The sequence below is a fragment of the Carassius gibelio genome, chromosome A15 (assembly GCF_023724105.1).
Source record: "Carassius gibelio isolate Cgi1373 ecotype wild population from Czech Republic chromosome A15, carGib1.2-hapl.c, whole genome shotgun sequence".
Taxonomy (NCBI): Eukaryota; Metazoa; Chordata; class Actinopteri; order Cypriniformes; family Cyprinidae; genus Carassius; species Carassius gibelio.
Genome location: NC_068385.1, coordinates 3550699 through 3573308, shown reverse-complemented (window position 1 = coordinate 3573308; position 22610 = coordinate 3550699). Strand labels below are relative to the sequence as shown.

The window sequence follows — 22610 nt, the reverse complement described above, 5'->3', positions numbered from 1 at the left end:
AACAATGCATTTTGCATGAGATAAAAATCCAATACAAAATTAAATCATCCAGATTTTAACCTCATCACAGAATAAAATGTACCAAAACAAAACTTTGTAGAATGATTTATAAATGTCTGAATTTCCACACCTTTGAAATGTTTATGAAAACTTAAAAGGAAGAGTTCAGCAAAAAAGCTAACATTTTCTGAAAATGTACTCGCCCTCAAGTCTTCCAAAATGTATTGTTGATCATAAGAGATTTGAAGGGACTTTGCATTCCATTACTTGTTTACCAATGGATCCTCTTATTTAAAGTATTACATTATGGATATTGCAGTTTATTGCTGTGGCCACATCTGCTTTTCTTATGCCTCCTGCGGCAGGATTACGACATGTTCACGCAAGTGATCAGAAACCTTTGGCATCTTTCTCCTGTTTGTCAGTCAGTAGAAAGGTCTCTTTACTGTCCTAAGTTATTGTAACTGACCATAAATATCTTAAGAAGGGTTTCTTCTTAGGTGCATGTGCAAGTATTATATATGTATATTGTTTAAAGGGGTCATATGATATGCAAAAAAATCTTAAAACCTTTAAAATCTTCCTGGTCTACTGACATGCATGACATCTGCTTTATAATTTGATGTGCTCCTTCGGGTGATGATGCTGTGTCCTGACTATTGCTTGTTTGAGTTGAAAATAGTTTGTATCTGAGGAGCCTTGCTGGTTTATTTGTCCCCTTTGTCTGTTTTATGTCACTGATTTTGGATTGCCCTTTGTTTGCTTGGGCTGCTCGCAGTTTTGGTCTTCCCTATTTTTTAAGAATGAAAACTATGGTATTTAGCTGTGAAAAGGGTGTGCTTTGGGTGTGCACTTAAACGGACACATTGCTACACTGCACAAATAAAAACAATCGGTTATATTACATAAATATTATGTAATCATGTCATCTTTGTCATGGGGATTCTCTCTTTAGTGAAACAGAAGATATTTGTCCTAAGCGATAGTGTTCAAAGGGGGTGAGACGTCATCTGACTAGTCAAGGTGTCACCAGATAGCCATCAGATAAGTATACTGTATTTTCTTTCCTTTTAATAGGGTAAGACAGAGGGTTAAAAACTAGACTGTTCTGTTTATTTTGGCCTGGTTAGCTCCCATATTCAAATTACAACAAACTCACTGGCAATTTGTTGTATATGAAATTAATTTCATGTTGCACCCTTTTCCCTAGACGGGGAGTCACGATCTTTTGTGACAAGTCTCACATGCTGTTTCTTGTTCCTTACAAACATGCAGCTTTCCTCTTCACAAAATGTTAACTGATGGCCTGGAGTCTTGTGTTACCTGTGGATTATTGTGATGCTTTTATCAGCTGTTTGGAATCTCATTTTGATTGCATCCATTCACTTCAGAGGATCCAGAGTTGTAGAGAATTCATCTTTGTGACAAAAGACATTGAGACAAAAACAGAAAGAGTAGACAACAACAACATACCACTTCTGCTTGTCATCTGTTTATCCTTTGTGTTCTATCGCCGATTCCAACAGCTGGTCACTCCCACTGCTGGCTGTTCCTGTAGATTCAGGTGCACATTAGTCAATGAACTTGCCTGGTAGGATTAAATCATTAGTTCAGCTTCTGGTAGTAATGGGGGGAGATCAGTTCAGTACTTTGGCTGTGGCCTTAAGGGGATGCTTTCACTAATCTGTCTTCTGCCTCTGATTTACTTTCTAAACTATAAGAAAGTCTTCTGGGACCTGAAGTTCAGGAGGAAATTTAGGTAAGTGCATTTTGACTTTCAGACCGAAGTTATACCATGATGTACTAGTAGAAGTCATTTGCAGTAAACTCTTTGCATAATTTGATTTGCAAATACTCAGTGTAGATGTCACATCTTCTCTACTTGAAACTGAAACTGATGACTTTTTATATATATATAATATAATATATTTTTATATATATATATAGGGATGAATTCCCTTTAGCAGCACACACATTGAATCATTTACTTACATTTATGCATTTAGCAGATGTTTTTAACCCGTTTATGCTTTTATCTGACTTACACTCATTCAGGCTAGACATACTGGGAATAGAACCCACAAACTTGCGCTGCTAACGCAATACTCTACCACTGAGCCACAGGAACTTGGTTGATGTGCAGCCACTTAGTTTTCTTCCTCATAGCGTCCTCTATAGCAAAGCATTAAGTGTATTCTTAAAGCTGAGCAACATCATAAATGAATCCTTTATCTGTAATTAATTAAATGCTAACACTATTAATTCTGATTTGACTGTTTATCATAAATGAAAAACAGACTTAAAAATTTGGGTTGCCTACATTCCTTTCTTCTGTATACATCTGGGAAACTGTGATATAAAGGATGAGGAAGTGCTCACACCTCACCTTGAAAACTTGTTTTGAGAACAGGAACAAATCCACCACGTCGAAGTAGATTGGGAGTTAAAAGGTGTCGTCATTTGTGATGTAATAACATTAATTTGCATGTGAGTTACAAGTGTAAAGGAAGAGATAGTGTAATGCTGATCCGGGTTTCTGGCAAGTAAAACATTTCAGACAAGGGTGGTAAGCCATTGAATTAACCTTAATTTTGAAGTTAATATTTTTAAGCAAAGAATTGAAATTTTATTGCAATTACTTTTAATTTGATAAAATAATCTGTAAAGATGTTACATAGAAGCTTGCACTGAAAAAGTAATTTATGGTTCAATATCTAAAAGATATTTCAATTAGATATTTAAATAAATCGTACAAGTTTGTCAAAAGACAACATACCCGGGTTATCGTATTCAAAGTTTGTATTTGAATTCAGCTAGTATTTCATCTTGTGGACTATATGTACACATCTGTTGTGTGAAATAGTATGTTTAGGGAAATGAAAGAATCAACAAACAAGATTCTGCTAGAAGTGGATGTATTTTTGTTTTCTGAAAATCCAGTTCTTCAGGTTTTGTGAAACTCTTCTTCAGCAATTTAAAAATGTTTTGTGTTTCATTGTTTTAGGTGCACCGACCAGTTACAAGTGAAACGCAGAAAATCTTATCTGAACTTGTATATCTCAAATGTGATTATATCAAGATGACGGACAGTAATGAAGATCAGCGAATATTAACAATTCTTTCATGGAATGTAAATGGTTTTAACCGTAAAAGGTCTGAGGTGCTTCATCATTTAAGTCTTCTAAAGGCTGATGTGGTCTTTCTTCAAGAAACTCATGTTGGTCCAGATAGAATCTACTCAACTGGGAGCATCAAAATTCAAGATTTAGAATGCGATTACATGGCGGCATTCACCGTATTTAAAGGAAGTTCACGAGGGGTGGCCGTGCTTTTCAAAAAGAACCTCGGATGTGGTGGTTTCAATGTCTATTGCGATGAAAAGGGAAGATTCATAATCATTTTGTGTCAAATTTGGGGGCATGATTTCGTATTTATCAACATGTATAACTCAAATGATGAAAAAATTAAGCTGAAAGATTTCACACAAATTTCGACCCACATCCCACATTCTGCATATCTGGTGGTCGGTGGGGATTTTAACACCGTCATGGACGCCGACCTTGACAAAACATCAAATTTACGAAACAGAAGTCACACAAAGTCTTTCGATGCCCTCCGATGTTTTTTGGAAAACTTCAGCTTGTTGGATGTCTGGCGGTGTCTTTACCCAGAAGTGAAAAGCTTTACATATTTCGATAGGAAAGGTCAGTCGAGATTGGACTACTTCTTTTTGCAAAGTCACAATTTAACAAGTGTAACTGCCTGTAACATTCACAAGAGACCAATGTACTCGGATAAAGAAGAATATGTTTCCGATCATGCCCCACTGTCAATTCAGATTCAGACAAATGGACCAAAATGGCAGTTCGATTCTTGTCTCATTGAAGATAAAACGTGTATGGACCACCTTTCAAGCATAATAAAGAAAATTTCACAAATAAATACCCAAAGGAATGAATACATGTGGCCAGGAGTGAAGGTCAGACTTGTTTGTGAGGCAATGTCTCACACAAAACCATCAAGATATTCAGACACGATTGAACTTACTCAAGAGATGGACCAAGGAGGTAGAGCTTTTCTTCTCCTGTATTCTTGTTTTGGATTGAAATATATTTAAGAATTGTTTTGACATCATTTCTTTTTTTCAAGGTCATCCAGATTCAGAATCATCCATTGAGGTTCTTCATACGCCAAATACTTCCAAGAGTCTCCTGAACTTCTTGGATCATTTATACCAAACGGAGAGATTTGAAGAAGTAAAATCCACCCTGGTTACTGTTCTAAGTGAACCTGTTTCGAGAAAAGAGATTCTGGTCGCTATACTGTCCTTGCCTCAGTCTGAGAGTCTAACAGCAGATGGACTAACAGTACATTTCTATAAGCGTTATGTTTCTAAAATTACTGACCTTTTACAAGTGTTTTTCAACCAAATCTTTGACCTCAAGCCAATTAAACAAACGGTTTTCAAATCCCTCAGCCAAGGCGAAAACGATCATACCTATAGCTATGATATTCCATATCGCTTCAATCCGATTGCAATAATGAATGTGGATTATACAATTCTGGCTTTGATTCTGGCGGAGAGGTTGAAAAGCGTTATTGAACATATTTTAAATCCAGGTCATAGTAAACCACACAGTTCTGTTCTAGACCGCATCAGTGATCAAATCCCAGTTTTGATGATTTCACTAAAACTAGATCCAGGTGAACTAAAATGGCAATATTTGTTTAACAGCTTAAAGTCTGTGAACCTGCCTGACCGGTTTAGATCCGTGTTGAAGCTGTTTTTGATGGCAGACCACAGATCACAAGGTCTGAGGGTGGGATGTCCACTGACTCCGTTACTAGTAAGCATCTGCCTTCTTCCTCTGATCAACTCCATTAACTGTGAGAACAGGGTTTTGGGGCCTAAAGTTCAAGGAGAAACCTTAAAGTCAATCATTGATGAAGACAAAGCCCTGATTTTTCTTTCCAATTCGAATGAGGCTTTGGATAGTTTTGAAAAGATGCTCAGGGATTTTATTGAGACATCAGGCTTCATCATTTATGAACGATGCTCTGATGTATTCATAGCAGGTTCCTCTGGCTTCAGTTTAGCTAAAGATAAATTTAAGCTGTTTAAGAGTACAGGCCATGGATTATGAGGTTGTGTACATTAAATTATTGTTAAACCGTCAGTTTTATTGTATTAAACGACATGATTTAATTGGCGGAGGGTGCTGAATCGATGTTGTTGATTCGACGCTGGCAGACACAGACTTCATTCGCATTGTTTGCCGTTGTTTCGCGAAGATGTCACTCATTTCACTGAAATCTAGGGTTCTTACAATGACTATGGTCGATTCTAATTTTTTAAACCCTTTAAAACTGAAGGTTAAAAAGATTATATTAATACTAAATAGTTGAACACTATTATAAAATGAAAAAGATTCACTCGTCGCCACCTACAGGTGTACAGATGTACAGAAAGAGTCACCGACTGAAACTCTTTGTTGAACTAAATTAAATTATTTGTGTCAATGAATGAAAATCCCTTGTTTTAGAGAAATTCATGTTTGATTAAACATTTTTTTTAAAGCCTTGAAATATTTATATATTATCATTTTACTTAAAGGTTTTGTCTTCTGTTTAAAAATAAAAGTATCTATTCTAGTAATAAAGATAACTTTTTAACATGATTTACCTTAGCGTGCCTGTGGAGTCTTTGCTATTAAATTCCAATATCATTGTGCCTCAAATAGTTAATTGTTGTTTTAGATGTACAGATGGCTCGCTACTGTGTTTAAGAAATTATGTTGTTAAAATAACATTCAACATAAATGCATTGTTTATTTAGCTACTTACTTTTCACTACACCACATATGCTATGTACTATACTGTAAAAACTAAAGGTTCCTGGAGGAACTGTGATCTGTCATACAAAGTATACTGTTATAAATCACATAACTTTTTTTTAAATCAATGGCCGCTGAAACGCATCATCGGTCATGTGAAAATGGTCCCTGAAAGGCCCACAGATACAGCAGAAAAACAGTGTGCTTTAGTGTACTTTTAATTGCTTTTCTGTATAATGTTGAACAAAACATAGGCACTCATAATAAGGTGAACTCATTTCGGCAGGTTCATCAGCAAGAAGCTCCTCACCATCAGGAAAGTCTGCAGTGCTGCTCTCGCCAAATGGGTCCCCTGTTATTACCACAGGTGTTCTGAGATTATGTGTAGGCTGTTCATTGAAAAAAAAGAGTGATTTACATAAAATTAAATAACAAAATATTTACATTTATTCACTTAGCGCAGGTATTTTTTTAAAATATCTTAAAAATTAGGAACATGACAGGAATTATTTTTGTCATATTAGTGCATTGATTAATGGTTGTGGGCTAATTCAGTGCACAATGTGTCTATAATGTGTGTGTGTACACTATATATGTATACACACATGGACATCATACTTACCTCATCATATACAGTCCAGGACAGCAGGATCATCATGTTACAGGAAGGGCAATGTTAGAATTACTCTGAAAACAATAAAAAAAGAAAAGAAAAAAGAACTGTCAATAAACTAGAAATAATTGAATGTTTTAGGAGGGTTTCTGGTGTGTCTCTGCAATTGTTCACTTATTTACACACCTGCAAAAGATGGGGTACGTCCAGAGAGGTCTGTTTATTGTCAGCCAGCATCAGACATCAGCAGTTGTCTGTCCACTGCCTCACAGGTGTCCATTACAGAGCCACATTTCTTTATTAACTGCTGAATAAAAAGAACATATGGGTAGTTTTTTTTTTTTTTTTAATTCAGTTCAGTGTAACAGTGTATACAGTCATATATAATTTTGGTTTAGGCCAAGCTGAAGCACCGTTTAAGTTATTTCAATGTCAAATAAATAATTACTTAGTGCTGTAAAATAGAAAAATAGGCTAATAGACAAAGTAACATATATGTTAACATGGATGTATAACTATTTAACAAATGTAAACGACCACAATAATTTAGAAAAGTTAAAGAAAAGAGTTACAATGAATAAACGTAAACATTATGTGTAAACCTAACTAACTTACGTTAGTCTCCATTTCGTCCCACAAAGGTGCATTAGACTCATAAGCATCGCGGCTATTAAATTAATGGTTAAAAAAAACATTTTAAATAAAAAAATATACAGATTAATGTGCCAGTGTAGGAATTAGTATACAAATAATAAAGCTGTGTATTTATTTTGGAGCCTTTACTCACCTTGCGCATCGGTTGATTCTTTCTTTAAAGGGGGGGTGAAATGCTATTTCATGCATACTGCATACTTTTTACACTGTTAAAGAGTTGGATTCCCATGCTAAACATGGACAAAGTTTCAAAAGTTTGAAGGAGTGTTTCTGTTCCAAAAATACTCCTTCCGGTTTGTCACAAGTTTGGGAATTTTTTTTCGAGTATGGCTCTGTGTGACGTTAAATGGAGCGGAATTTCCTTATATGGGTCCTAAGGGCACGTCTGCCGGAAGAGCGCGCGCTCCAGTGTATCAGAGCACTGAGAGTACAGACATTCACTGATCAGAGTGAGAGCGTCGCGAAATGTCACAAAAGAAGTGTATTTTGGTTGCCAGGGCAAGACAACCCTGCACAGATTACCAAAAAAAAAAAAAAAAATAACAGCATAAAGGGACCAGTGGATGGAATTTTTACAGAGCATCAATGGAGTTGTGCAAGTGTTTGTGTTTGTTCCCTGCACTTCGAAAATGCTTGTTTTACAAACAAGGCCCAGTTTGACGACGGATTTGCGTATTGTTTATTCCTTAAGGATGATGCAAACCCAACGACAAAGGGTCACGATCGTGTGTTGGAACCGCAGGCGGTGAGTAAAACTGCTTCAAATATCTCTGCCTCCTTGTTAGTGCGTCCACCTCCCATGCCGGAGACCCGGGTTTGAGCCCCGCTCGGAGCGAGTCCTTGCTGCTGCTGCTCTCGTTCAGTTTCAGCCTCGGGATCTGATTCTGGATCATAAATAAACGGCTGAATCTGACTGTTAGCCATGGTTTGTTTTGGATGATGGTTTTTTCCTCAAGGTAATGTCAGCTTCCAAACGCTCTCAACTCAAAAGCCTACTGGCGCTCGTGATTCTTTAGCTCCGCCCACACGTCACGCCTCCAGCCGGTCGTGTTTTTCCGGGAAAAATCGCTACAGACTATCTTTCTCTTATGAATATAATAAAACTAAAGACTTTTTGGAGTTATGAAGGATTCAGTACTACTCTATAGGTACTCAAGATTAACAGGATATTGAGTGAAACGAGCATTTCACCCCCCCCCCCCCCCCCACCCCTTTAAGGAAAGGAGCCGTTACTTCTAGTTCTTTGTATTTGAAATCGCTCTTCCACACACGCACGCGAGCAAACAGCAGGAGCGCAAGGACGCCAAGCCGCATGCATTTTCTTCTTCTTGACAACAGCTGAACAATTATTTCGGAATAATTTAAACTTATTTCATTAGGGAAATAAAATAAAAATCTAAATATTACTACTGCACCGATTTTTATATTTAGGGTTTTTTTTTTATTAAATTAATGCTTTGAGTCATATTTAGTTATATAATATTTTTAATGTTTGCTTTAAAGTTTCAAGGTAAACTATCCACCTTCAAATGATTTAACATATAGCCTATTTCAATAAAACAATTTTATTGCAGTATTTAAATTTAAGTCTGGAGGAAATTATTAAATAATAATAACAAACATGGTGTAGCCACTAGATGCCTGTTTGCTTATATATATATTCCCTATTGCTGAAAACAGTAAGTAACTGTAAACAGTAAAAAGTAAATAATAATAATAATAAGTCACATTTCATTTTTGTCACTTCTCTGGGTTCTTCCAGATGCTGGCTTTTTACAAGTGAGTTACCCGAGGCACCTTTAGTTTTTAGTGTACTGTACTTTGGATGTTAAAGTGCAAATTAACACCTGGCCACTCTTTTGGGTTTGCTACTGTTACAATTAGAAATCGCAGAAGGGTAAAAACATGCCAGGTAGACAATGGTGTGATGTAAGCAACACAGCTACAACAAATAAAATTGATAATTGGTGTGATAGATTTATAGTGTGCATTGATGGCACCAAGGGCTCCCCATATAAAATTGGGCTGGCCCTGTCTCACTTCACAATCAAAATATTATTTATGTATACTCTCTGTATGTTATAATGAGAGGATTTAATTGTATAACTCAGCACGGAACAAAAAATGATGTGACTTGTAGTCTTTAGGTGTGAGTGTCACAGCACAATTAAATGAAAAAAAACTAAAATCACAATCTGCCTAAATTAATGACATGTCAATTCATATTTATTGTGATGCAAATCCAAATAAATGTGCCGGTAAGTATGTTTGGTATGTTTTCACTGCAGTCAGCAGAGGGCAGAACCAGAAACTTCACAGTGAATGCGGTAAACCGGCTGGACAACCTCTGAGAGAGTCGCACCATTGGTTAATATGTGAAATGCAAACAGATGACGTAGAGGTTCCTGGTCATATCCTTATCAGAATGATGTGGAAGTGGGTTGGGTGTAGCTTAGGTTTTAGTCTCAGTGTGCAAGCTTATTACTGAGCTTAATGCAATGACCATATTGTTTGATTTAAGAAATGTATTTTGTTTACTTATAAATGTTTTCTGGTTTGATGATTTATAATCAGCAATGAAAGATGCATTGTCATGTCTTGAATTTTTCATTTTTATTTAGCAGCTCTTTATCATATCATGGTAAGTGTTGTTCAGTTGGGACCAAAGTTTGAGCCCAGGTAACTTGCATAGTCAGTTTTAAGAAATATACAGTATATGTACTCCGCCAAGATGCAAATCAAAATGTCTGTTCTACAAATAAATATTCTTAAAGTTAACAGAACATTTAATTTGCTATTGAATCCCCCCCAAATTAAGAAATTGAGTGTGTTATCAAGAGGAACTACAGATCATAAATAATAATAAAAATAAAAAAGTCCACTCAAGAACAAAAATTCATTATTGCTGAAAGTCTTGAATATGTGTGTCCAACAAAAACACTTTATTAAATGAAAGCTCCAGGATTTTGCCGGTAATCTTTCTGATTCCTGTATCTATATGCTAGCAAGACACCCAGAATCTGAAACAGGAAAAATAACAAAATTAATATAAAAATGTATTAACATCTCAACTTTTCAAAAAACTAAGAAACAAGCACCAAACCTTAAATACACTGACTGAACTGTTAACAGCTTCATTCAGTATTTCCATAGTTTCCTTTTACATGTTTTCAGAATCAAATGAGGTCCAGTATTTGCTCACCTCTGTAAAACTGAAAAACAGACTGACTCCTCCAACAAACTGCAGTGTCATCAGCGTAGGCCTGGATTATAACTGAACATGGTCTACATGTTTGATTCTTGAAACAGACCTGATGTCAAAGAGAATACAGAAATAATGCAGAGGATAATCTTTACAACCACAAAAAAAAATACAAAATAAAAAAACTGTTAGTTCATTGCATGTAAACAAGATTATCTCATACTCAGCTGATCATCTCAGACTATTTGCGCAAGCATCAGCAATCATTTGTAGAAGTATTTTTCATTTTGTAACTTAATTATTATTTGTAGACAAAAATGGAAGCTTTATTAATCATTAACCTAACACCTTGACATACAAAAAAAAAAAAAAAAAGATTTACAAAATCTTATTTACTTCCATTTACCTTAAGGTTTAAAGGGTCTTTCTACACTCTAAAAAACGCTGGGTTGTTTTTTCAACCCAACTGCTGGGTTGAGGCCGTTTGATAGGACTTTGGGATGTTTTAACCCAAGTTTGGGTTGAAAATAACTTTCTTTTTTAACCCAGCGGGGTGGGTTGAGGACGCGGACGTGAAGGAGAGCACGCACGTCACGTCAAAATCGTACGTCTCCAGTGCGAGCAGCCGCCATTTTCTCAGCGTGATAGAAGCGAGAAGCGAGTGAAAGACTATGGTAAGTAACGTTAAATATTCAAAATGTAAAGTTATCTTTTATTGTTTACCCGGTTGTATGAAAGGCGGAAACAAAGGAGCTTAATGTTATATACGTTATATATAAAAAAAACGGACGCGGTTTTCGCCTCGGACACGGAGGTCTTAACTGCCTCATGTAACGTTACTGAACGGAGGATGTACTTTTAATATAACGTCTGTGAATGTATTTTGTCATATTTACATAAGATTTTACATTATCTGTTCTCTTTGAGGCGTTAACAGACGGTTATGGTCACGGTTACGCTCATGTGAATTTGTCTTTTTTTTTCGCGGTTAAACTGAATGTATGTTTGTCTCCTTAAGGAAACGGCATTGTGTAGTAAAGACTAGCATAATTATTTTGAGGCTGTTGAAGTGGTAACTGTTAAAAGTATGTTTTACATGTAATGTTTCAGACTTGTCCAGCTCCTATCTTCATTGTCCTCGCGCTGAGAGTTAAAGACACAGAAGCTGTTTGTGTGAGGAGTCACAGACCTGTGTGAGGATGAGGTGTTCTTCTGAAGAGAGGGACAGACGGTTTAAGGAGAGTAAACTTCAGAATAACATTGTTATCTTTATTTTTACTAAGACTAAAATAATGTGTGTGTTTTTTTTAGATGTTGAAATCCAGAGACAAGATAACTTCATTCTTTTGAGACTGATGTGAGTTAAATTATTATTACTTTTTTTTTTTAGAAAATTAATGTTTCTGTTGTGTCCTGCCTGTTAACTTCACATTTTGATGCAAAAACAGTGTGATTTTATATATGTATGTATGTATATGTTAATATTTTATTGAAACCATTGATGTCCCTCTTTGCAGAACTCAAACTAACTGGAGTTAAGGACACACAAGTCTGCTTGTGTGAGGAAGTGGTTTTCTCAGCTTCTTCTGAAGAGAGGGAAAGATCGTATAAGGCAAGTAAACTTCATAATTTCATGTTATCAGTTGTTGTTGTGTTTTACTAAGAGTAAAATAATGTTTGTTTTTTGTTTTTGTAGATGTTAAAAGCAAGAGACATGGGAGAGCATCATTCCTTTGAGATTTTATGTAAGTTATTTTTAGAAAATAAATTTTTCTGTTGTCTCCTGCCAGTTTACTTCACATTTTGATGCAACAACAGTGTGATTACGTGCTCATTTCATTAAGACCATTGATGTCTGTGTTTTTTATTGCAGAACTCAAACCAACTTTGGAGTTGTCTGATTTGGAGAGTCATTATTCTTGGTCTTCGCTCTTAGAGGTAAAGTTCACACAAAAAATAATTTACTTGCCCTCAAGTCATTCCAAACCTATAAGACTTTTGTCTGTCTTTACAACATAAATTAATATATTTTTAGTTTTCTCATAATATTTGTTAATCCATTTATAGTTTAGATAATCAGTATTTTCAAGCTTCATAAATATAGAGTTATTGTAGAAGTAAATTCTGATATTTATATATGAATACATCTTAAATTATATGATAGCAAACATGTTCAAAATAAAATACTGGTCTCCCAGACCAGCAATGGAGGACACAAAAAGAGAATATTAAATATATTCATATGTTTTCCAAAAAATGAGCAGATTTTGTATGAGTCAGGAAAAACATGAGGAGAGTAAATTATAAACATTTTAATTATTTGGTGAACTAACGGTTTGAAGAGCAGCCTTCCATGTACATGAATATTGTGAGGTATGTGAATGTCATGTCTGTTTTAATGTTTCAGTAAAGAAGCTTTCTGAAAGCAATATTTATTCAAACAATATCGCATGTCCTCACACTAGTGCTGCCATTATAGCATTCTGGAGCGCTGTGGTGGACTGAGACATTAAACAACCACACAGTGTTGAAACTTTAAAACCGATTATTTACCTATCCTTACGGATGTGAATACACACCTACCTGAAAATGGATAGTTTAATTAAATGTTTAATTTTTTCAAATGTGTTTCTCTTAGGCCACTGATGAAGAACAGGCGGTGACTGGGATGAATGCTGGTCAGAGAGGAGAATCTTCTTTCCCCTAAACAGCAGTGGTTTTAAAGGAGGACGCTGCCCTGGATGATGTAGAAGATGTCACATGCTGTGCTGATGGGGTTTCTTCATGATTACATCAGTTATGCTAAAGAGATCATGAAAATTGACTGTGATGCATGATCTGTATTCATGGACTATGAAACAAACTGTAAGTGTATAATTTGTTTAAAAAAAAAAGTTAAATGCTTTTTCTGTGTTGTTTAGTAGAAGAGTTTACACTCTGTCATTCATACACCTGCTCACATTCTTTCACACACACACACACACACACACACACACACATGCGTCTGTTAAATGTTATAATATCAAAGTTAATGTTGTGATTTATTTGTGTACTGTCATGCCAGAATAGTTGGAAAAAAACCTAACTAATTGTAAATTTATTGTATGTGTTTTCGTATATTTTTATACAATATATACAATTGAACAAAGTCCAATTTGATCTTAAGTTATATTCATCAAATGTTCAATGCTTTGTTTATGAACTCTGTAGCTGTTAATGCCATCCTTTTCTGCATTTCTTCTAACATGTTACTTTTTGACTTTTCTCTTGTTTTTAATAAATATTTTCCTTTTGGTAATTATTATTTGTGTGTAAAAGTGATATTTAAAATGAACAACATTTGTAGGTTTAATGCCTAGCTCAATTTGGGTTAATTTTAACGTAGAAATGCATTGTTTCCCCACATGGCTGCACTCTGCGAGTTTATTTTCTGCCAGCAGGAGGCGCTAAGAGCGGGAGAGGTAGGTTTCTCCGGTAACGGCTGCAGAGCGGTACTGAGCTCACAAACGCTGCCTTATCAAGCACATGCGAAATGATATCGAACATTTTCTAAATACAGTAGTTTTCCTTCTGAAATACACTGATAAAAAAACACCCGCTCTGTTTTTTTAAACCCTGCAATATAGTCATTTTAAACTATAAAAAAGGCAACCCAGCAGGCTGGGTTAAATATGATAACCCAACTGGTTGGGTTAAAACAACCCAGCGCTGGGTTCGTCCCTTTTTGACCCAGCGCTGGGTTGTCAAAATAACCCAAATTGGGTTGTTTTCAACCCAGCAGTTTTTAGAGTGTAGAAGCTTGCTGTTTTTCACTTTAGGTTCAATTGCAAGGAACTTCAATTTGAAATGTAGCAGAAGCTGCTTAACAATTCATTAACCTCGTATTGAGAAGCAGAATAATAGTTCTTACAGCGACACAGCTCTCATTGTAGTTCACTTGAAGGAAGCCACAGCAATCCAGCGATCTTTCCAAATCCTCCTGCATTGATTCAGACTTATTCCATCCTGTCTCCAGGAGAAGATTCTGCAGGAGAACAAAGCATTTGGATTTAAAACATAGGATTGAGGAAACCAGTATCACCGCGTCAAAGTATTACAGACTATAATTACCTGCTGTTCTTTATTAATCGCCAAGCAGGCACATGACACTGAAAACTGCACAATGAATACCATTAAGAGAATGAGCATGTACTAAACACAAGTTAAGGTTGTTTTACCATCATTTATTACAAATTCAAAAGCTGTTGATAATAAAGGAAATCCTTTCAAACACGAAAGTGAGAAAAATTGGTAAATGTGACTTTATGGCCCAAACTACAACACAAACTAAGACTGATGTGTTGAACAGAGATAAACCGTGTATAGACATACACATTATTGATAAGGAGAGAATTTCTTGAATGAGTAACTGGGAAGGATACAAAGAACAAGAGAACTTGATGATGCTTCACAGCTCCACACAATCCCATAACAGCCACGACGAACAGAAACGAGCCAACAGCGATGACAGCAGCCATTACCCTGAAACTAGAGACCAGTCCAAACCATTTGCCCCATGCTGCAACACCGACCATTAAAAGACTGACCATCTGAAGAAGACAAAAAAGAAGTCAGAAACGGATGGTTTCACTTTAAGGAGTGAAGATGCTCAGGAAAGGCAAAGCAATATCAGCATAAAAAATTCCATAAATATTAATTTCACAATTTACAGCACAATTTAATGAACTTACATATTGGTACTGCCAATGTTATAGTAATGAATACAAGTAACATATGTTGTCAAACTTTTAAATAAAGACAAAACGTATTGTTAATGTGAATAAAAACAAGTTTTAAGGACTAAATTCATAGAAACTGTTAGACACTTACCACATAAATAAGGTTTAAGATACAAAGAGAAGTTTTGGAACAAACAAACCCGCCACAAGCCATGATGAAACATCTAGTGTACACTTAAACCATAGTCCGCAAATATCCTCTAGGGCTATATGTAAGACTTTCCGCTCTAAGGCAAGTCATCTGTTGCTAGAAGTTGTCTAGGATTTGCTCAGGTAGACAAGTTTAACGCCATTGGTCCGTTCTTTATCTTTATGCAAATAAGCAAAGTAAGGTGAAACAATCATGACGGAAGTCCGACTCATTATGTCGAATCGGTTCTTTCGAACAGGTCGTTTGAAAGAATCTGTTCAAAAATAGATGCCCGCAAAAGACAGTTCTGAATTCAGTGAGTCAGTTGTTCACTCAAGAATCGACTCAGTCCGATAGTGGACAAAATCGTCCAGTCAAATGTCTGAAAGAATCATTTTGTGACAGGTTTCTGATTCATTGGTTTCACTGAATATATCAGACTCGTAAGAGCGTTTCGTGTATAGTTTTAAATATACAATATTATAGGTTTGTTTTTGTCAAATATAGTATTTTATTTTTATGTTAGGCTACTTATCATCTTATATGAACAGTCCATTATTTTCAAACAACGTTAAAGCGGTGGGATTATTTTTCACCTCTATCTTCAAGTAATATCAATTTATTTTATTGAAACCCTCATTCTATTAAGATGCGTATGAATTAGACACACTTACGTTGATTAATGCCTCTTATTATTTATAAAACAATCCTAAAACCACAACAGAAAGTGCACTTTAGGTGATTACGCCCCCGTCTTTTGTTGCAGTTGGTCCCGTCCGTCCATTTGCGGACAGTGAAGTGTTAAGTTAGTGGCTCAGTCACAGCCATACCATTACAGTCAACTTATATATTGTTTATTAAAACCGTCACTCACTTAGATTATAATAATGTCTGCACCAAAGAAAGGAGACCTGACCGACACGGAGAAGGATCTACTTCTAGTTATTGCTGCAGGTAATGATAGCATGATGCTAACAGGCTAAACTGCAGATTAACACGTTAAACAGTTTAGAAATGTATCAGATGTACGATTTCATTTACAAAATCTGCAAGCTGTGGTTGCATAAATAAATATAAACCTTTGTGTGATTTTAAATTAATTCTTGATGTGTTACGTGATAATTACTTGCATATATGTATGCAGTTAAACAGGTAACGATATGCAATACATATGTATAACTTTAGGTCGTTTAAAGTTATTTAATAATTCTTATTTTTGTGTTGCTTGGTGCTGAATTCCTCACATTATCATGATGATTGTTTTGCATTCGATGTGCATTGAGGCTCTGGTGTATAATTCTGTACATTAAGGTTGGTCAGTGTCTGATCACTGATTGAATATTTGTAGGTAATGTGCAAGAAGCCTCCAGGCTGCTTGGATCCAAAGATGTCAGGGTAAACTGTCTTGATGAGGTAAGGAAATTAAGTGTCCTTTATGTATTATAATAACAGCGTTTCAAAGGTGGTTTAATTTATCACTCTGCTAATAGTAGTTTGTTCTTTTTTTAAAACAATGCTTACTTTCTGCACAAGAAAACTAGCTGTGTAGGTTGACCTGTAAATCAGATGTCACTGACACCTGTGGGAAATCAGGAATTTAGCATTACATCACTTGCTCACAATTAGATAATCTGCAGTGAATGGGTGCCTTCAGAATGAGAGTCCAAACAGACGATAAAAACTTCACAATCAAATATTAGTGAACTTGCTTGAAATGCTAAAGTGGGAAAGATGACTTAAACTTAAAGGAACAGAACATTTGCTGAAATTTCATATTCACAGGTTAATAATACTGTGAGTGTTTTTGGGAGTTGTCAGGGTCACCATTGATTTGTGAAAATATGCCTTGCTGATTATTGCCATTTTGCATTTCTTTTTCAGTATGGCATGACCCCTCTCATGCACGCCGCATATAAGGGCAGGGCAGACATGTGCAAACTGCTGCTGCAGCATGGAGCAGATGTCAACTGCAACGAACATGAGCATGGATACACCGCACTCATGTTTGCAGGACTCTCAGGTTTGAATCACCGTTGCCAAATTATTTTGGTGCTAGTACTCATAATTTGGCTGTATTTTATGCTAGTAATATAATTCTACAGGAAAGACAGACATCACCTGGATGATGTTGGATGCTGGAGCCGAGACAGATGCAGTGAACTCAGTCGGCAGAACGGCAGCACAAATGGCTGCTTTTGTAGGTACGACGAAGTTATGGCTTTATGTGGAAAAATGTGCTGTACAGGTCAAATTAGAAATAGTTCTTCAGTGCAATATTGTGCAAAGGTTGTGGGTTGGTATGTGTTTTTTTTTTTTTTTTTTTTTTAAGAAGTCTCTTATGCTCACCAAGGCTGCATTTATTTGCTTTTTTTATTTGATTGTAATACAATAAAAACAGTAATACATATGTTAATACTATTTTTAAAAACGTGTTATGTAATGTATTCCTGTGTTTTCATTTATTTTTTTAAAATAATTTTAATATGCTGATTTGGTGCTCAAGAATTTTTTTGTTCTTATGCTGATCAGTATATTTGTGGAAACCATAATTCATTTTTTTTTCCAGAATTCTTTGATGAATAATAAAAGTGCTGACTGAATTGTTGTTATTATTATTATTATTATTATTATTATTTATTTTTTTTACTGGCCCCAAATTTTTGAACACTAGTTTGTCAGATTCAGAAGTTGTAAGGTATTTTTTGTTTCCAAAACTATTTTTCCTACAGGGCAGCATGACTGCGTGACGGTCATCAATAACTTCTTCTCCCGGGGGAGGCTGGATTACTACACAAAACCACAGGGGCTGGAAAAGGAACCAAAACTCCCTCCTAAACTTGCTGGAGCGCTACACAAAATTATAATGACTACCAACCCCAACCCCGTAAAGGTACATCTTTTGTTTTGTTTTTGTTTTTGGTCTGAGCTGTATCCCCATATATATCTGGGCAGCACAAATAGCACAGCTGTGCCTTGAGTGACCTGAGTTTGAGTTCTGACTCAAGATCCTTTCCCAGTCCTTTTGCCCTCTCTCCTCTCCCATTGTCTTTTGTCTATCCATATACTGTACTATCAAAATAAAGGTGGAAATGCTCATGATAACAACTTACAAATTTATTTTTTTAAAGCAAAAATCAAGATTTCTAAAGAAAATAAATTTTGAACATCTTTTCTAGTCATCCTTTGATTGATTGCACTTTATTCTCGCCATGAATATAGCCTTAGAAGCTGGTATGGCATTTAAAAGAAGAGAAAGAAAGAAAGCAAAAACGGCGCAATATGGTCTTTTTCAACCTGGACAAACCATAATTGATCCTGAATGGTTAAGACTGGATGTTCTGTTGATTTATTTGGCTGCAGATAGTGATGTTGGTGAAAGAAAACCCTCTGCTGATGGATGTGGAAGCACTTGAGAAGTGCCGCAAGGTCAGTTGCATGCGTTCAGCATTATGTAAGTGTTATAGAGAGTTGAGATTCATAACAATAAGCTTGCAGTAACTGAATTGAAATCTGACCCAACTCGAATAACATTGTTCTTCCAGGTTCTGGAGCTTATCTGTGAGAAGTGCATCAAACAGCAGGATATGAATGAGGTGTTGGCCATGAAGATGCACTACCTCAGCTGTGTGCTGCAGAAATGTGGCTCTTTCCTAAAAGACCAACAGGACAAACTTGATGGCCTAATCAAGAGGTAATATACAAAAAATGCTGTTTTTTTTTTCTATTAATCAAAAATCCACAAAAAATTTAAGCAGCGCAACTGTTTTCAACCATAACAATAATAAATAATTTTGGAATGCACATTAGAATGATTTCTGAAGGATCGTGTGACACTAAAGACTTAATGGCTGCTGAAAATTCAGTTTTATCACAGGAATAACTTATATTTTAAAATAGAAAACAATTATTTTAAGTCGTAATTATATTCCAAAACATTACTGTTTTTTCATTATTTCTGATCAAATTAATGAAACCTTGGTGAACATTAGACTTTCAAAAATGTTTAAAAAAAAAAAATCTTCCTGACCCCACAACATTTGAACAACAATGTATATGCGTATAGAGTACACAAAATTTACTTGAACTAAAAAGATATATTTTCTCAGTCTTTTGAAAGGGCGAGACAGTGATGGATTCCCAGTATTCCAGGAGAAGTTCATTCGGGAGTGCATTAGGAAATTTCCGTACTGTGATGCCACATTACTGCAGCAGCTGGTCCGGAGTATTGCCCCAGTGGAAATTGTGAGTTTGAGCTACAGTGTCCTCTGTTTGCTCATCTAGAAAACACTGGAAGTGTCATGGCCGCAACTAGAAAGACTGAACCACATTCTGTGTATGGAAGCCTCACCAGTCCTTTTCTGACAGGGAAGCGACCCCACTGCTCTGTCGGTCCTCACGCAGGCCATCACGGGACAGGTGGGTTTCATGGACGCAGACTTCTGCACAACCTGTGGTGAAAAAGGAGCAGGGAAAAGATGCTCCATCTGTAAAATGGTAAATATCAGGATTCATCTTATGACTCCTGCATTTATTCCAAAAAAGTGATAAAAAGTTTTTTCTTGGTTTGCTCGGGTGCTTTTTTTAAATCTGTGCATTTCTTCAGGTGATCTACTGTGACCAGTCCTGTCAGAAGCTGCACTGGTTCAGTCATAAAAAGGTCTGTAAGATGTTACAGGAGCAGAGAGAGAAACATGAAGCGGAGTCAGCATCACGGCTACAGAAACAGGCCAAAGGTATCCAAATCAGATTGACATTTATGAGAAGTATCCCGACTGGAAAACACAATAGTCCCAGGACATTGGGCTACCGGTTTTACGAGCCCTGCATTCGTTTCAGGAATCAGGCTTCACTGTTCACGATATATGTTTTTGATTGTCAAAAAAGAACCAAATCATAGGAGTCATTTGCTTCAGGAATAAAGCTAAGATTCAGTTGGAATCATTTAAAAGTAAAGCATTGGAATACACATTTAGCTGAGGAGGACGTAATGCAAGCTCTCGTTTTCTTTCATAGCTGAAAGTCATCAAGCATTGGAGGAGACGACGGGCACACTGGAGGAGCTCTCTGTCAGTCAGAGTGAGACCACCAGCTCACAGACCATCCCTCTAACCACAGACTGAATCACAAAGAATCACACCACTTCAACCCAGCAACCATCATCGTCATTGAAGACCCATTGAAGACAAAAGAGAGCAGGTCCGTGACGTCGCCCAGAGTTAATGAAGGTTTCTTCATAATTCTCATACAGGATGCTCTACTGAAAGCACATAACGTAAGGGAAAACCCACCAAAATGCATAGGGGGAATGGTGTAGATTTTTTATTGTTGTTTGTTTTAAATAATCATTAAATGTTTACATTTATGTTGGGAAAATATATATGTATTCATATTTGTGAAAATCATGTATGTGTGATGTAGTTTTTGCTGTAGGAAATATATTATAATATTTTGCTGCAAGACATTGATGCCTATGCCTTAAATTTCTTAGTCTGTTGGTATGAAAAAGGAACAAATTAATAGATGGCGACAGCAGCAGTTTATGTGAGTCTTTATACATCTGTAGAATTTATTTACATGCAACAGGTATTTATATTTTGGGGTTATCTGATACTGAAACACAGTTATAAGGTTTCACAAATCAAATAAATAGATTTCCTGTCCGTAAGTTCTATTACATCAAATGTTCTTTGATGAACATGTCAAATATTAGACTTCACTCACACTACAAATATTTCAGAAAACAACTTGAAAACACACATTAGTCTTGACGAAGTTTATTGAGATTGAAACGACAATGTAAGAGCTGTTTTTCATTGATTTAAACCACTTGGCCTTGTCAAATGTTCCAATGTGTGGACAAGAGTGACGGCAGGGTTCTGGAAATCATCTAAGTTAGACAGTATGTCAGACGCAGGTTTGCTAGAGTCGTCTAGATGGTTCCACCGAGACATGCTTGTACCGTTCCAGTTCATAGTGGAGAACTGTGTGATGGATTTGTCCACTGATGGGTTTTCTAGTTCCTCAGAATTGCTGCTAAGGAAAACATCCAAAGTCTGCTCCCGTGAAACATTTGCTGTAGTTTAAAGGTTCTATATGTAGGATTGACACCGAGAGGTTGAACTAGGTATTGCAGTCCAAATTCAAATATTGGAGAGGGTTGTTTTCACCCGGCCCACCCTGCTCAGACTTGATGCACACACAGGACACTAACAGGAACGACCGGACTTGATGCTGAATGTAATGGAATTTGTTATGTTTTCTGCCCCCTGGCAAACTGGAGTGCCTTAAATACGATTGGGTAAACTGGCAGAGGGCGGTGAGACTGGCATTCCGGCCCAGAATGCACATTTTCAAATGGAGAATAATTGACTGTAGCATTGTTTTTCAGATAAACAAGTATGGTATTTGTATGCTTTAGTAGAGACAAAAACTTACATACAGCACCTTTAAACATTAAAAATATTTTTCTTGTGTCACTTACTCTGCAAACCTCTTTCTTGAGACACGTTAACCTGTAACAATAAAGATATATTATATAGATTAGAAACATTTAGCAAATCTTAAAATGCTGGAATTTATTTTCTAGTTAATAGTTCTCTGTTAGACTAGAGAACCTTAGCTCACCTACTGGTTTTGTGAGCGAGTTGGTCACTTTTCTTCCTGTAGGAGGCGCTAGTGCTTGTCTGTCAAAGCCAATAGAATCAAGTACCCTGTTTTTCTACACTGAACAACTGATTTTTTTTCGCCTTTCCTGCTTCCCTTCTGCCAGTGATACCTCACTGTTTAAAGGTTTGTAATAATTAGGATTTCTAATGTTTTTTTTTTTTTAAGTCCCTCATGCTCACCAAGGCTGCATTTATTTACTTAAAAGTACAATAAAATTAAATAATAAAACAACAGTTTAAAATAGCTGTTTTCTATTTGAATACATTGTAAAATGTACTTTATTCATGTGATGACAAAGCTTAATTTTCAGCATCATTACTCCAATCCCAAGTGTCGAATGATCCTTCTGAAATCATTCGAAGATGCTGATTTAAATCTTACCCCAAACATTTGAATGGTGTATCATATGGTTAACATAACTGTTTTCATAATTAGAAATTAGTGTCAGTCACACTGCATTTATTACAAAAACCAGTAAAAATGTCAAAAGTTAAGTAACTCTTGGCTCAACCAGTGTACAGATGCATAATGGTATAGTTTATTAATTTATCAATCACACAATTACCCAGTGTGGTATATCTTATTATTCATTTTACAGCATTTTTGAGATCTTTCATTTGGTGAATTCTAATATTGCAAGTTTGTATGTTTATGGAAGCTGATGTTTTCTGTCTAAAGACCTCAGGATGGCAAATGGTGCAGCACTTATTTTACTTAATTAATAGCTCAATAG

At 36.0% G+C, this 22610-nt stretch overlaps 2 protein-coding genes, 2 long non-coding RNA genes and 1 pseudogene across 5 annotated transcripts; 4 read left to right on the top strand and 1 right to left on the bottom strand.

The window, feature by feature from the left end:
• Positions 1-102: 102 nt before the first annotated feature.
• Positions 103-5683, top strand: LOC128028954 (uncharacterized). Its single transcript, XM_052616345.1, has 3 exons — positions 103-1759; positions 3005-4067; positions 4150-5683. Exons 2-3 carry the CDS (start codon positions 3080-3082, stop codon positions 5142-5144), a joined length of 1983 nt encoding a protein of 660 aa, XP_052472305.1. The 5' UTR covers positions 103-1759; positions 3005-3079; the 3' UTR covers positions 5145-5683.
• Positions 5684-9701: 4018 nt separating this feature from the next.
• LOC128028590 (tetraspanin-13-like) lies at positions 9702-15407 on the bottom strand (annotated as a pseudogene).
• On the top strand, positions 10738-11920 carry LOC128028592 (uncharacterized). The gene is made up of 3 exons (XR_008187172.1): positions 10738-10977; positions 11414-11660; positions 11821-11920. It is a non-coding gene; the product is annotated as an uncharacterized LOC128028592 (long non-coding RNA).
• LOC128028591 (uncharacterized) lies at positions 11997-13607 on the top strand. The gene is made up of 3 exons (XR_008187171.1): positions 11997-12048; positions 12177-12241; positions 12942-13607. It is a non-coding gene; the product is annotated as an uncharacterized LOC128028591 (long non-coding RNA).
• Positions 15408-15945: 538 nt separating the features above from the next.
• LOC128029505 (ankyrin repeat and MYND domain-containing protein 2-like) lies at positions 15946-21687 on the top strand. Of its 2 annotated transcripts, XM_052617317.1 has the most exons (11): positions 15946-16165; positions 16560-16624; positions 17093-17231; positions 17314-17412; positions 17941-18101; positions 18572-18637; positions 18754-18902; positions 19318-19453; positions 19577-19705; positions 19815-19944; positions 20225-21687. In XM_052617317.1, exons 1-11 carry the CDS (start codon positions 16099-16101, stop codon positions 20329-20331), a joined length of 1248 nt encoding a protein of 415 aa, XP_052473277.1. In that variant the 5' UTR covers positions 15946-16098; the 3' UTR covers positions 20332-21687. The 2 variants fall into 2 exon arrangements, with proteins under 2 accessions (XP_052473277.1, XP_052473278.1); XM_052617318.1 differs by lacking the exons at positions 15946-16165; positions 16560-16624 and adding an exon at positions 16862-17005.
• The last annotated feature ends 923 nt before the right edge of the window (positions 21688-22610 follow it).

What these genes read in the sequence shown, in the direction of transcription:
- LOC128028954 (XM_052616345.1), top strand. Translation starts at nt 3,080, where the DNA reads ATGACGGACAGTAATGAAGATCAGCGAATATTAACAATTCTTTCATGG. An exon ending in TCAAGAGATGGACCAAGGAG is followed by an intron (nt 4,068 to 4,149) that starts GTAGAGCTTTTC and finishes CTTTTTTTCAAG; the next exon opens with GTCATCCAGATTCAGAATCA.
- LOC128029505 (XM_052617317.1), top strand. Translation starts at nt 16,099, where the DNA reads ATGTCTGCACCAAAGAAAGGAGACCTGACCGACACGGAGAAGGATCTA. An exon ending in GGGTAAACTGTCTTGATGAG is followed by an intron (nt 16,625 to 17,092) that starts GTAAGGAAATTA and finishes TTTCTTTTTCAG; the next exon opens with TATGGCATGACCCCTCTCAT. An exon ending in ACAAATGGCTGCTTTTGTAG is followed by an intron (nt 17,413 to 17,940) that starts GTACGACGAAGT and finishes TTTTTCCTACAG; the next exon opens with GGCAGCATGACTGCGTGACG.